The sequence below is a fragment of the Ipomoea nil genome, unplaced genomic scaffold (assembly GCF_001879475.1).
Source record: "Ipomoea nil cultivar Tokyo-kokei standard unplaced genomic scaffold, Asagao_1.1 scaffold2782, whole genome shotgun sequence".
Taxonomy (NCBI): Eukaryota; Viridiplantae; Streptophyta; class Magnoliopsida; order Solanales; family Convolvulaceae; genus Ipomoea; species Ipomoea nil.
The window spans coordinates 350,737-366,258 of NW_017619210.1; the positions used below are offsets into that span (position 1 = coordinate 350,737).

The window sequence follows — 15,522 nt, forward strand, 5'->3', positions numbered from 1 at the left end:
AAAAAATCAGTTTCGATTCACGCAATATCCATAATCAATGAACTAAAATTCCAGAATTTATGAACTAAAATTCAAGAATGAATGAACAACATAATGCTGATGAGAGAAATCGAAACTGATTTTTTTTAAGTGGGATGCGCATTTTTAATAAAACAACGTCGTTTTTGCATCCGTATGCACCATGCATGGTGCATACGAATGCACAGCATAACGATCCGCATCCGTGCTAACCCGCATTGGTGGGGTTGGATGAGTGTTTAAAAAGTCCATTCAATACGGATCATGATTGGAATGTGTTGAGAAAATACAAAGTGAGTCGGGTGATGGACGTAACCCTTTTCAACTCATTCCGATCCATTGTCTTCCCTATTACCCATTATAAATTTTGACCCACTCTGATTTATTGTCATCCCTATTACCCACTATAATATTTGACGTGGCAACAAACACATGATCCATAATTTTAAAAATTCCTTTGAATAAGCTAAGCAATGCAAAACATTCATAATCTAACCAATCCAATTAAAGTTTCTTATGAATTTCACACCTAATTTAAAAAAAAAAAGGAATAAATATACATAATTGTGTTTCGAAACTTAGAAGGTTTTCCAATTCCCAAGAAGCATGAAGGACCTAAAGATGTAATTTGATGTACAAGATCGATCAGATTAAAATCGATCCTACCTTTTCTGTTCAAATCAACTCCACCTAAAACTAATTAAACATTTTTAACCGAAGAAAACTTAAGCAGTATGAATTAAAAACTAATAATTAATTAGAAGACTTAGACCCTCTTTCGTAACTTAGTTAACTTATTAATTTTAATTTATTTGACTATTATTAACTGTTTGACTTGATTAAACAATCAATATAAATGTACAATTAATTATTTTTTGTAATATCTTATGCTCTAAAACACTAAAATTCAAAAAGCTACTCAAAAATCAATTTTTTTTTTTTATCAATTAGCTATTAAAAAAAAAATCATTTTGTATGAAATCAACTAACTGTTAATTTACCAAATAACTTCCTGATATCAACTAATCAACTAATGATTAATTACCAAACACCCCTTAGGGGGTTAGGGCTTGTATTAATTAATAGCCTATGTATACCTAGTATGAAAACTTGAAAGCTAGCAACCAAAAGGTCCAAAACTAAACAAGCATTATTTTAACGTAACGTACGTAGTGTCATTGGGAAGAAGCAGCACATTAATGACGACAACAATCAAGGATAATATAATCATTCATATTTATCTCAAAAGTACCAAGGAAATGTACTTAGTATTTCAAGATTTCCCTAATTAATCCATAATCATAATATATCATAAATTAAAACAAAGACCAAATTCCCATCATCCTGAACAACATGAAATTTAAGGACACATAGTATATCGACTAGATTTCCCATCCTCATATCACCCTAGCATTTCGCAGCTTAGCAGTAAAATTACCAAAAAGCCCTGGATAATTGAACGCCGGCATCTCCAAATACGTCCTCCAACGGAAGCCCGCCGGAAAACCCATTATTAATGTTGAAGTTCCCAAACTCTCCGGCGGGGGGGCAGTGATCGTGAATGCAAATCCCAAACTGGCCCTTCTGATCGTCAACGCTCTTCTTTTTTGCGTCGGAAGTGGACGGCTCTGATTTCGAGGCTTGGGGCTTGGGAAAAAACCCATTTAACACGTCTCCAAGTAGCCCGGAATTGGGCGGCTGAGACTCAAAGAACTCCATGCCGGAGCTGCTGTTTGGACAACCATTATTATCTGCAGAAGTTGGAGAAGACGACGAAAGGGTAGTTGGGGGGTTAAAGATGGAACCAGTGCGAGCTTGTAGAGCGGTGATTTGACTGATTTCATTCAAGAAAGAGGAACCATTGTCGTTGTTTAACATTAACGCTATTTGATGATCGCACAGAGACATAGGATTGGGGGTTTGGTTAGAGTGCGACGACGAAAAGCTTGAAAACACGGGCGGAAAGAAGGCGGGAAAGTTGGCTCGGGAGGCGGAAATAGGGATACTGACGCCGTTGACGACGGCGGAGGGATACGGCGGCGAAACCGGATAAACAAAGTTGGTTCTGGCTTTAACCCCACGCATGGCCCTAGCGGCGGCGTCGTAAGCGCACGCAGCTTCCTCTGCCGTGTCATACGTCCCAAGCCACCTCCGTTCTTTCGACTGAGGGTCTCTGATCTCCGCCGCATACCGGCCCCACGGGCGCCGCCGCACGCCTCGGTACTTTATAATTCCGCCGCCAGAACCAGCGTCCCTCGCCGCCGCCCTCCGATTGGTGGGGCTGCTCCCAGCGCCGCCGCATCTCTTGGGAAGTGGAGGGATGAGGTCAGACGATGAGTTGTCCGTGAAACCGTTTAGCCTCTTGATAGCATCCTCCATTTTTGAAGAAAATAAGGTAAGTAGTAGGTAGTTTTAAGGATAGGTTTAAGTAGACAAATGAAGAGAGAAGGCCGGCGGGTAGAGAGGAGGTATGTAGAAGAAGAATTTGAACCTTAAATCCAGTTGAGATGAGAGTAGTATATAGGGTTTTTATACCCCGGAGATGACACTTGAGAAAGAATACAAACTGCCCTTTCAATTTTAGGTCACGCTCTCATTGATTTTTATGTGTAAGATATATTGGATCGAATCAATGAAAATATAATACTTATATTAAAAAATATTATACTAATCAAGAATAAAGTCTTGATTAAGTTACTTAAATAAGAATGTAATATTTTTACATTTTAAATTTTGATGTAAAGTATTACATTTTTCATCAAAAATATTACATATTCCCTTCTAAGTAATGTTAACAAGTTTTGTTACTTATAAAATAAAATATAATACTTATGAGGAAAATGTAATACTTTTACATTAAAATGTAAAAGTATTAATTTTTTATTTTTTCAAAAGTGTTACATTTTCATATATAAATAATAAACATTTTATTCCTTATTAGTATTACATTTTCATTTTAACCCGACTCAAATTTTTTTTTTATTTTCAATTTTATATTTATTTGCTTTAAATGGGAGCATTTTTTTTTTTTTTGGTGCTAGATTTTATTGTAGCAGGAAACAAATGAAATGAATAAAAATTATAATTACATACTATTTTCTTGATTAATTAAATTAAGAGTCAAGTTAACATACTTTTTTTTCCCTCCCTTCGACCAAAAAAAAAAAATTAAATTAAGAGTCAATGTCTCATTTGATGTGTCTAGTTTGATTAATGAAAATTGATTAAATTTATTTTTAATTTAAACTTTCATAATATTAGGTTGAGTAAATCTCCTGTGAGATCCTTGAGAGTTGAGACGGGTCAGGTTAATATGAAATGTATAATACTTATACTGAAAAAATATAATACTAATTAGAAATAAAATATTTATTACTTATAAGAAAAAATGTATTACTTTTGTGAAAAATATAATACTTTTTAATCAAAATGTAAAAGTATTACCGTTATCATTATAAGTAACAAATTAAATACTTTATCCCTGATTATTACTATATTTTCTAGTATAATTATTACATTTTACATTTTGACTCATGAGACGGTCTCACTTAAACACTACTGGAAATTCTGAAATTTCCGACCACCTGAAAGTGATCTTAAATCAAGTTGAAAGTCTTGTTCCGACCACTTTTGGTATCCGGAAAAACATTTGTTGCTATTTCCGACCACTTTTTGGACTTTTTAGTATCAACTTAATTTAAGATCATTTTCAGGTGGTCGGAAATTTCAGAATTTCCAGTAGTGAAAATTTTATCCTATTACGTTTAGTATTAGTATATAAAATTTATATATTTATAAATTATACTAACAAGTATTATTAAACAAAAAAAATTAAATTTAAACATAACTAAAATTGATTAAAGAAAATAAGTAAAGAAAAAAATAGTTAATTTGATTTAACATTACAAATAAAATGAGAAAAAGAAAGTAAAAGAAACTGATAGCCCAAAGTTAGAAACAAGCAAGAATGCGTTTATGAACAAAAATTGTGTAATAATGCAGTATGTGAGTCAAATCAAAACTAAAATGTTGAATTTAGCATATCAATGAACCTTTAACATTATAAATCTAATTTTTTAACAAAGAAACATCAACATAACCACTAACAAAAAAATAATTAAGGGTAGTAACAGGTATACTAAAAATAGTAAGGAATGTGGAACATTTTTAAATTTGACAAAACATTAAAATTTTTGTTGTGAATGTATTTCATCCCTTATTATTTTGCAACAATTATTTATTAATGTTATATATTGTAGTTATATTTAATTAAATAGTATCAGTGTATTAAATTTTTGATAAATCATATAACATTATTATATATATACGAAATATTAAATTTGAAGAATGAACAAAAAAAATTAGAGAAAAGAAAATAAAGAATTGAAATAATTAATCATAAATATACTTTTTTTCTGGAATGAAATGATAAAATTTAATTTTGGGAGTTGAAAACGTCTATATCTACCTAGCTTTGTGTGATATAGAGAGAGAAGGAGACAGCATATCTGTGGAATGATTACATTGGCGGCGCTCAGAAATTGTTCCTCCAACAATGCCGTCTACCACTGTGATTAATACTCTTATTTACTTTTTCTTTTCCAATTAATTACACAACAATTTGTAAAAGAATCATACATATAACCGTATTGTATATTTAAAAGTTTTTGAAAATGTGATTATGAAAGATAAGAGGAGAGAGAAGAGATAAAGAAGAAAAAAAAAAAGCAAAATAAAATCTGAAAAATAATCGTCAGATTAACATGTCTGATTGAGTGTTGTTGTTGTGCATCACGTGACCAACTTTCATATTTGGTGGAGCTCACTTAAGAGATTAAAACCAGGTCTTGTAGGAAAATCCCAATCCTTCAATTCTCTCTCCTTACGTTTAAGCCAATATCTCTTTAAAAACTGAGCAAAAATCACTATTGTGGTTGCTCTTTAGCTTAGTAAGTTTACATTATATGTTTCATATGTAATGTCTAAAAGGAAAATGCTATTTCTCTGAGTTTTTCCCATAATATTGTTTTCATTATGTGACTTATAATCATTAGTTTTATGATTGACCGACCATACATTTTTTTTTATTAAATACTAATTAATGTAACCATTTAAATAATGTTTCGTTAAGAGGAGAAAATAATGAAAGAAATTTTAGGAGGGTGTGTAGTAGTATTACTTTATCTAAAAAAGAAAAAAGAAAAAAGCATTGTTCCTCTTAAAATTTATCATCATAAAATTTCTCTTGACGTAGTGTTTAATCATTAAATGACAGAATTGATTGATCATATTAACTTGTTATCAAATATTAAGCCATTCAATGAAATAGTGCCTGTTGGGATCGAAGGGAATGATAGGATGAGAAAATTTTACGGAGATGCATTACTCTATTTAAAAACATTATATGTGTCAATTCATATAATATTCTTGATTTTTTGTCCATTTATTGTGTGCTAATAAATGCATATATTGTACTTTAAATGGTATACAATTCATTTTTATTAGATAATTTGTCCTTATTAGACTTTCGTTAGACAAAACTATCTACACTGTTATAATCCTGTTACTATTTAATAATAATAAATTCTAATATAGATGACGCCTTCACTATAATTATACACCTGCATCTACTATATATTTTTCATATTCTTTAATTATCATTTTATTAAAATCTTCATATAACAGTTAATTTAATTGTATACAGGGGCGGATCCAGAAAAAATGGTTGAGTGGGAGCGAAGTTCAAATAATAAAAAAATGTCTATAAGTTTATAACAAAATGTTAAGCATCAGACCTTCTGCGAAACATTAAAACAAAAGGGATAACTTAAAAAAAAACACTTAAGAAGTTAGCCATAAATATTGTTAGATATGAGAAAAAAATATAACATATCAAAACTTTATAAATTAAAATACTTATAACAGAATATGAAACATAATTAATTTGATAAAATAATTCTAATAGAAAACACATTATAAATTACGCATTTCATTATTAATATATATATATATATATATATATATATATATATATATATATATATATATATATATATATATATATATATATATATATATATATATACTAACTTTTTAATAGTTTGTAATTTTGATTAGTTTTTTAATAATTTACAAAGAAAGTTAGGTAAAGTAAAATCAAGTAGGAAAAAATTTTTCCGTCTAAGTGTGAATGCATATTAATAGATTTGAAAGATCATTACTATTATTTTTCTTGTGCAAACCGCGAGGTAGTCTGGGTATTTCTTTGTCCGTTTAACTTTGTAAGATGATTATTGCAAAACATTGTATAACTATACTTACAGTTTTAATAAAACTAATTCTACTTTGTATCATAACATTACAACAATACTTATAAATGATGATTATTGCAAAACATTGTATAACTATACTTACAGTTTTAATAAAACTAATTCTACTTTGTATCATAACATTACAACAATACTTATAAATTTTTGTCTGTGCATCACACGGGACAAATACTAGTATATATATATGTGTGTGTGTGAGAAAATCTCACATCTCACATAGCCATAAAAACTAGGTTCAAGTTATACTAAACTTTACATAGGATTTGAACCCACACCTTTCCTTAAGCAAACACACATGGTTTACCATTTAGGCTGACTCATTTTTTGTTAACTTTTGTTGTTTTCTTTTACTTATACTGAAACTGTGTACTATATATATATATACACACACACACACACACACAAGGGTTATATATGGGGTGGGGGTGGGGTGAATGGGGGCAGCTGCCCCTATTCTAGGTCCGCCCCTGATTGTATATTATATTTAATTAAAATCCTATGGAAGCCGAATCATATTTGTGTATAATATGAGTGTGTTTGATTAATTAGCTTTTTGTAAAAACTTATTGCTCCAAAATGTTAAAATTCAAAAAAATGTTTAAAGTAATTTTTTTTATCAGTTTTTTAAGAAAGTCATTTTGGATAATATATAATCAGCTATCAGTTAACAACTGATTACCAAACACTTGTCTACAATTAGCTAATGATATCAACTTGTCAAACCCACTAACCATTCAGTTAATAGCTATTTACCAAACACTGCCATAGTATTTTAGATAGAGTGTAATTTAATTTTAAGTCTTCAACATTGTCACAATGGACAAAAATGAAAAAAAAAAAAAATGTACGACTATCCTTTTTCTATTTTAGCAAATTAGCATATGTTATCTCAATAGAGATTAAAAATTAAAGTGAAAAGTAAGAATGTGCACATAGTAGTATTACTTGGTCGGAAGTCGGAAAATATATGTTGGCTTTGTAGAATTAAGTTAGCCGTAATTAGGTTGTCTAAATTAAGTTGTACTTTTTGGTATGATAAAGTACTGAATTCAACTTTTCTACTTACCCTAATTCAATCTCCTCTGGCTGATTTCCCTTTTCTAATGAAAATAGCAATATTTGCTTAACAAGATACATATCATTTTTTATTAAATTTTATATTGTTTAAACTTCATTTGAATAATATGTTAAAATTACGGAACAACAAATATCTAACTAATGAGCGATTGTGAATTATGTTCTAAATTTTTATTTCAAAGATTATTGTGTTTGTCTTATTTAAAGAGTTGACGGTAACAGGAAAAAGACATAAAAAAATAGGTTTCAAAAAGCCAACGTTACATACATACAACATACAAGAATAAAATCTCAGTCATTGGTCTAGCCAAAATAAACAGTCAAACATGAAGAAAAATATAAAAAGCGGTGGAACTATGATAATTTTATATAAGTTCAATTTCTTTGGGTGCATTATTTTCCTTCGTTGGGTGCATCACTTTGCTTAAGGTGCATAAATTTAACTCTTAAGGTGCATAACTTTTTTTTCTTATGAGTAACGACTTTTTGGATTCTAGGTGCATAAGTTTAAAGTTTAAGCGCATCACTTTCCAACTTAAGGTGCATGAATTTAACTCTTATTAAGGTGCATAAAGTACATTTTTTTTTTTCGTTGAGTACATTTTTTTTTTTCGTTAGGTGCATCACTTTCCAACTTAAGGTACACAACTTTGCGCTGTAAGGTGCATAACATTGAACTTAATATGCATAACTTTGAAAACTCCCAAGGAAGCACGTTTTTTTTTTTTTTTTTTTTTTTTTTTCCCCTTCATTCTGGGCAGTTGATCTAGATTAGATCAACGACTAAGATCTCATCCCATTTTTCACCTGAGAGTTCTTTCACCCAATCTATCAAAGTATCATTCGGTATCCTACCGTATATCAATGCAAGATTATTAAATTTTTCATAAAAGTAAATATTTCAAGAATGCATAACTATGACTTGTGACATACTTTTTCATAAAATTAACTAGTACAATAGCAGTTTTAGAGGTAAACACACTCACTGGATAGCTAGTACCCCAAGTATAATTTTTACAACACAAAACCTTATAATTGGCGTGATCCATGCTTCCTCTTGTTGTCACTTCCACCAAAAATGAATTCTTGATTTATTCTAGTCCCCTGGTGTGCTTCACTGCAATTTTAGTGTCTTGGCACAGTGCACCTTCAAAAATAGAACCAAATCCTCCTTCCCCAAAAGGACAATGATAATTAGCATAGTTTCTCATCTATGTTGAATATATATTGTAAATTAGGTGTACCGTTTTATCAATGCCCAATGCGTGATTCTAATTAATTGATCAAACTTCATGTTAAATTTTATATTGTATTTTTCTAATACACTCTAACATATTCATATATAGTATATGATTAACAATTATGTCAATTTTGATTGGGATGATGTTCGAACCTAAGACCTTCATTATAAAAAGTTCAATGAGTAATTAAGTTAAGAATAATAAATAGTTAACGGAATATTTCGTTACCAAAGTTTACACTGACGGGATGCAGGGGTACTATTTTAGAAAAGTAAATGATATAATAGAAGGTAACGTAGGAAAAATTAAAAAAAAAAAAACTAAAATCAAAATAATATGAAGAATTCATTTCAACAAACAATTACACCAATATTTTTTTTAGTTCTCTTTAGGGGTCTAACTTTATTAATTATTATTAGGTTTGTAGATATAGTGCATATAAGTATATGTATGTATTCAAGCTTAGAAAAACTAGAGAAACCCTGCTTAATTGCAAACCCGTAGGTAAGGAAGACTACAATTACAAGCTCAATAGCTTATGGAAAGAAATTTCTTGCAAACCCATAGGTAAGGAAGACTACAATTACAAGCTCAACAGCTTATGGAAAGAAATTGATAGCTGGTTTTGCTACTATTGTAATCCTTGAGGACAAGGATCAAGTGAAGGGGAAGGGAATGTCATGATCCTGAGGGTAAGAGTGAGAAAGAAAAAGGCTTTGTCCAGCTTTCCAAAATGATTCTATTATATTCTTCCATGAAAGGTTGAATCCCCACCCAATGATTCTATATTATATTTAAATCATGGGACATCATTCGGGGCTTACTAGTTTCTATGTTTGGAGCTCAATGACATCATCATCAAGATGAGATATAGTATCAATGTGGCTTATGATTTGGAAATGTAGCTATCCTAGTTTGTTATTATGTTTGTCATTTCTTGTTTGTGTTGGCTTTCCTTTCAATAGAGAATTATGCCATATATTTTGAATAAATAAGATTTATCATTTTCTCTCTTTCCCCTCTAATTTTCTCCCTTTTACTTCTATGATTCCTCCCTTTCTTTAGCTGCAAACCCCCCCCCCCCCCCCCCCTTTTTCTTCAAAACTCCCTTTCCCCTTTCTTTCCTTAATCCTTCATTTCCCGGGGCTGTTACATTTGGAATCAGAGCCTTAGGCTCGTGCTACCATGGCAAGTTTCGTGACTGGCGATAATTGCTTCCAGAAGCTTGAAAACAAATTGATGGAGTTTAAAAGACAAGAGAAAAAAAAAGAAGACAAGAGATACATAGAGAATCATCAATCATTTATTATTCATCCTTCAATCCAATATATACATGATATGCAGAGTTTTAGTATAACTGCAAATCTATAGTACATAATGTTCACATCTATTTATTTACAACAATTTAACAAATATAGATACATGAGAAACTTATTATTATTATTATTATTTTGGAGACAAGAAGAGAGACAAAGCCCGGGTAAGAAACTACAAGGCAAAATTGCCAGCCCTCCGCGAGGGTGCCCCTCGTGGAACTCTCGCACGTAGCCTGTCTTCTACAAGAACGTCCGCCACATACGTAGGTTGGCTGTCAAGGATCTGAGTTCCCAGTTCGTGTGCCAAAGCGGCCGATGCAAGTCTATTAGCAACTCTATTTCTCTCTCGAACGACATGCCGAAATTCAACTGCTTAGAGCTTGTTGCTCTCCTAGATACAAAGTTGCACAATGTTGCTTCCTTGACTCAACCTAAAGCTTCCGTTGATGTTCTTGACCAGTGACAGGGAGTCTCTCCACAATTAACCTCATCGCACCACTGTTGACAGCCACCCTAGTTCTAACCAACGCCGCCCAGGCTTCAGCCTCCTCACCGGAGCACGAGCCGATATTATGCGTGAAGCCTCGTATCCAGCGCCCCAGGTGGTCTCGCATCACACCTCCACAGCCTACCCTTTGTCCAGCATCTTTACAACTACCATCAATGTTGAGCTTCCACCATCCAGGCGGTGGCTTTGTCCATGCAGCCGGTGCTCCGTCACCCCGGCTATCGGCCTTCGGCACCCATTTCCTCCAAAAAGCTTCTCTTACCTCAGATTGTTGGTTCACAATCAAACCCTTTTTCTGTTCTAAGCTTATACTCGGCCCTTCGAACGTCTTCATGTTTCGCCATCGCCAACACCACCACAGCACGATTCCAAACACCTCTGGCCAGCCCTCTCCAAAACCCAGCCTGGCATCTGCTCTCAAATTGGTAGACAACCAGTCCGTCCATCCCATCGGCTGCAGCTGTCGTATCACCCCTCTTGGCAGAAACGACTCCCATAATCCAGCGACCTCTCTACATGTTCGAAACATGTGATCCATCGTCTCTATCGTACCTGCACAAGATGCACACTGTGAGTCGGTTGTAAATCCCCGCTTCGTACGCTCATAATTAGTCATCAGCTTCCCATGCTTCACCAACCACAAGAAGTGGTTTATCTTGTTAGGAACCCTAAGCTTCCAAAGCTTTTTCCACTCGTTATCCACAGCCACTACCCCATTTGTACGCAAAGCGTTGTAAGCGGAACGAATAGAGAATTTGCCATCCATCTCTAGCCTCTAACCCCAGCCATCTTGCGTCTCCTCCTCGTCCAACAGCACCATGGCGTGAATTTAATTTTATACATCCAGTCATCATCAAACACATCACGCAACATCTCCCACTTCCAACCCCTTCCTCGTTCCCAGTATTCTGAGACAGTGGCGTAGAGCTCTGGTAAGCTCACTGGTTCCTTCATGTGGTCAAACAACCGCTCCCCTTGCAGCTAACAATCCGTCCAAAACCTCATCTCCCTCCCACCGCGAATGATCCGAGTGAGCCCGCTCTCTAGAAGATTAGATGCGCTATGCATGCCTCTCCAAACGTTCGAGGTACTGCGAGTTGTATTTACTGGCCACCTCCCCTCCTCCTTGCCATACTTGGTCATCAAGACCCGAGCTGAGAGGCTATCGTTCTCCGTATGAAGGCGCCAACTGTGACACCCCGTAAATCCAAACTCTAGTTAAGGATTAATTAGATAATTAATCCTAGTCTAATTGCTAATTTATTCCTAAAATCCTGAAAATTCAATAGTCAGAGGACTAGAATTTGACTAGTCAATCCAAGTCAAAGAGTTGTACCTTATGCCTAGTGAGTTGTTCCCTTGTCTCCTTATCTTCCAACTTTAGTAAGGGCAAAGGAGTCTTTCTACCTATAGTTTGTGCTCCAAGCTAACCTAGCATCATCCCTTCATTCTATCCATCAACACTCTAAACACAAAACCTCTATCTTCTCTCTAGGAATTTGATAGCTTCTTCTCGAAGCCAAAATTTGCGCATCCTAAATCCTACAAGTTGTCTTCCAAGATTCATACTTTCCTATCCTTGAGCATAAGGGAGGGTAAGATCCTTGATCTCTTGGTGTTTTTAGCATCCTTTTAGTTGTCTTTTTCTAAAAATAGAATCTTTATTGTGTTTTGGGTTGTTTGTGAAGTTGGTGTTGAAGAAGAGCTTTAGGAGAAGCTTTCTAATGTTGGAAAAGGGAAGTTCTAGGCTACAAAGGTAACCCATGCTTTACAAAACCTATTTTCTTACTTATATGATGATTTCTTGGCTTCTACTTGTGATTCTTGTGTTGAAATGTGAGATTTGATGCATTGTCTTGTGGTAATGCATGTTTAGAGCTTGTTATTAGGGTTCTTGTATGCCATTGCTTGGCTATTTCTTGGGTTCAAGTCATATTGTTGTATTGTGTGAGATTTTGGGTGTTTTGGACTTGAATTTGGACTTGTTGTTGAAAATCCCCGAAGGGATTATTTGGTGTACAGGACGGTACCCGCGGGCGGAACGACGGGTAGTGCACCACCCGCCGCCCCACCCGCGGGGAACAGGTGGTTGTGGGCTTCGTACCCGCAGGCGGAACCACGGGCGGAGGTCCACCCGTGGCCCCACCCGCGGGGAACACATATGGGTTGTGTCGGGGATTTGTTCCCCGTGATTCTTTTGACTCGGTATTGATGTTTTGACCTCCCGATGTTGTTTTATTGGCGCGATTTGAGTGTCTTCTTGATGTTTCGTATGTCTAGAACGGTATGTTAGGGATCCATGTATGATTTGGTGTCTTGAATCGTGTTTGTGGTCCAACTTTGTGATTCGTTGGATTGATGTTGAGTCTTGTATGTTCTATGGAACTACTTTTGGTTTACCCGTTTGATAAGCATGCTAGTTTGATGTTGAAATGCTAGTGTGTGCGGTTTGTTCTTTCCTTTTGAGATTGGCAACTTGTGTTGACTATCGTTTGGTGTTGGATTGTGATCCTTCGTTGTTGAGTATGGTTTCATATCTTTGTTGTGATCTATTGATTGACTCCTATGATGTGAATGTGTGTGGTTGTTGTGCCATTTTGATGGAAGTATGACTAAGGTTTATGGGGCCTTAGTTTTCCTGATAATGATGCGGTCCTCGTGTGACCATGATTGAGATTGGTGGTTTGTTATTTGAGCTTTGCTCATGAGTTTGGCGGTTTTGTGATATGATATTGAATGGTACCCTCGTGTACTGAGAGATCGGTGGAAATGTTGGCGGTGTCGGCAGGGGGACGACGGTCCTCAGAGGCAAAAGGTTGGACTCAGAAGTACAGGGTGGCACTCGGAGGTAAAGGTTGGAACTGTAATAAGGCCGGCCATAAGGTTGGAACAGGGCATAAGGTTGGAATGATGATCCTTGTGGCATGTAGTTGCCAATCTTGTGAATGTGTATCCTTGCTAATGGGCATGTCTTGATGTATTCTACTTTGTGATCAGTAGAATACATCTCGAGTTGTATTGTTTACTGTTGGTATTCTTGTCTTGTTATTGTCGTGGGATGTTGATTTCCCTTTTTCCTTTGAGAGTGTGAAAGAGTCTTTGAAGTTGACTTCTCTCTATGGTTTTGAACTGATATATACTGTATTCCGTTTCGAAAATGGTTTTGACTTATACTATCTATTTATGCTATTTAACGCGTATTGATGGGTTACCAGCAATGTTCGCTGACCGGGTGTCATCCCCTATCTTTATGTTGCTTTACAGGTTATGAGTAGCTTTTGGAGAGCACGCTAGCAGTTCGTTAGTTAGTGTAGCTCCCTATGACTATTTTTGTTAGACTTTTGGCCTGTGAGCCATGGATTTTTATAAGCTTGACTTGGATGTGTTGTTTAGACTTAGCTTGTGCACCTATAGATGTATAGGTGTGGCATGACATCTCCCGTACTTATCTTTTAGCTTTCGCTTTACTTTAATCTTGATGAGTAAACTTTATCTCTTTATTAAGCTTTAATTGATTTTTAAAAGTTGTGAAAATCGGGGGTGTTACACCAACCTAGTTTGGCCATGAATGCCGTGTTGACATCCTGTAGTTTGCGTAGGCCTAAACCGCCCTCGGTCCTGGCCTTCGTCATCGTCTCCCAGTTCACAAGGCTGATACGTCGCGTGTTTCCATCCCCTACCTAGATGAAGCGTCTCGTGATTGCCTCCAATTTCTGACACACCCCTTTCGGGATAGTCGAAGTTTGCATAGTGTACGTGGGTATGGCGCCTAACACTGATTTCGCCATGGTAACTATTCCAGCAAAAGTCAGGGTTTTGCTCCTCCAGCTTTCTAGTCGTGATGTGATACGCTCAAGCAACCCGGAGAATGTAGCTTGTGTTACCCACCCGTGCACCGACAGTACTCCTAGATATCTGCCCAAGTTGGATGTCTCAGGGATTTCAAGCTCAGCAGAAATAGCCGCAGCAATGCCAGGAGGTGTATTTTTTGAGAAGAAAACTTGAGACTTGCCCAAGCTGATCTTCTGGCCAGACGCGTCACAAAGCCGTTAAAGACACTGCTTAATCACACGCCACTTGTTCCATGGTAGCTTCTGAAAAGAACACCATATCGTCTGCAAAGCATAGATGAGATAACATCGGACCAACTTGCGAGAGATGAATGTCGGTCCATCTTCTCGAATCTACTTCTGAACTAATGCTTTGGCTTAATCTCTCCATGCAAATAACAAATAACGCTGGTGACATGGCGTCCCCTTGACGGATGCCTCTTCCAAGGCGAAATTGCGCCAGACGGGTTCCATTCCACACGATAGACATGCTCGCTGTTTGAACACACTCCATGATAATACGCGCCCAACTCTCGTTAAAACCTGCATCAAGAATAGAATCATTAATAAACGGCCATGCAAGTCGGTCATAAGCTTTTTGTAAATTTATCTTAATAGCCATAGTTCATGTTTTCCTTCTTTTAGTTCGCATAAAATGCATCACTTTCTGGTAGAAAATAATATTATTAGTAATCTGCCTCCCTGGTACAAAAGAACTTTGAAACGGCCCAACAATTTTAGGTAGAATGAGTTTGAGCCTGTTTGTAGTTGTCTTGGTTATCACTTTATACGTCACGTTGCAAAGACTTATCGGCCGAAATTGCTTAATAGACTCCGGCAAGCCACCTTCGGGATAAGAGCCAGAAGGGTCTCGTTAATGCCCGTCGGTAGGGTTCCATACATGATGGCGTTCTTCACCATTTTGTAGATACTGTCTCCGACCACATCCCATGTGTGTTGGAAAAAAGCCGCATGAAGACCATCCGACCCGAGCGCCTTCATAGGGCTCATATCAAACATCGCCTCGCACCTCATAGGGCTCATATCAAACATCGCCTCGCACACTTCTTCCTTCGTTATGTCCCTGTTAAACACCTGCCAAGTTCATGCGTCAACTCTTGGAAATCGGCCTCTAATGGCCTGCGATGCCACGATCTCATCATCCTCCATGAATAAGTGAACGTAAAAATCTTGTATATGTGT

At 35.6% G+C, this 15,522-nt stretch overlaps 1 protein-coding gene across 1 annotated transcript; it reads right to left on the reverse strand.

The window, feature by feature from the left end:
- Window positions 1-1,452: 1,452 nt before the first annotated feature.
- Window positions 1,453-2,397, reverse strand: LOC109157463 (ethylene-responsive transcription factor ESR2-like). Its single transcript, XM_019305366.1, has one exon. It carries the CDS (start codon window positions 2,395-2,397, stop codon window positions 1,453-1,455), a length of 945 nt encoding a protein of 314 aa, XP_019160911.1.
- Window positions 2,398-15,522: the final 13,125 nt, after the last annotated feature.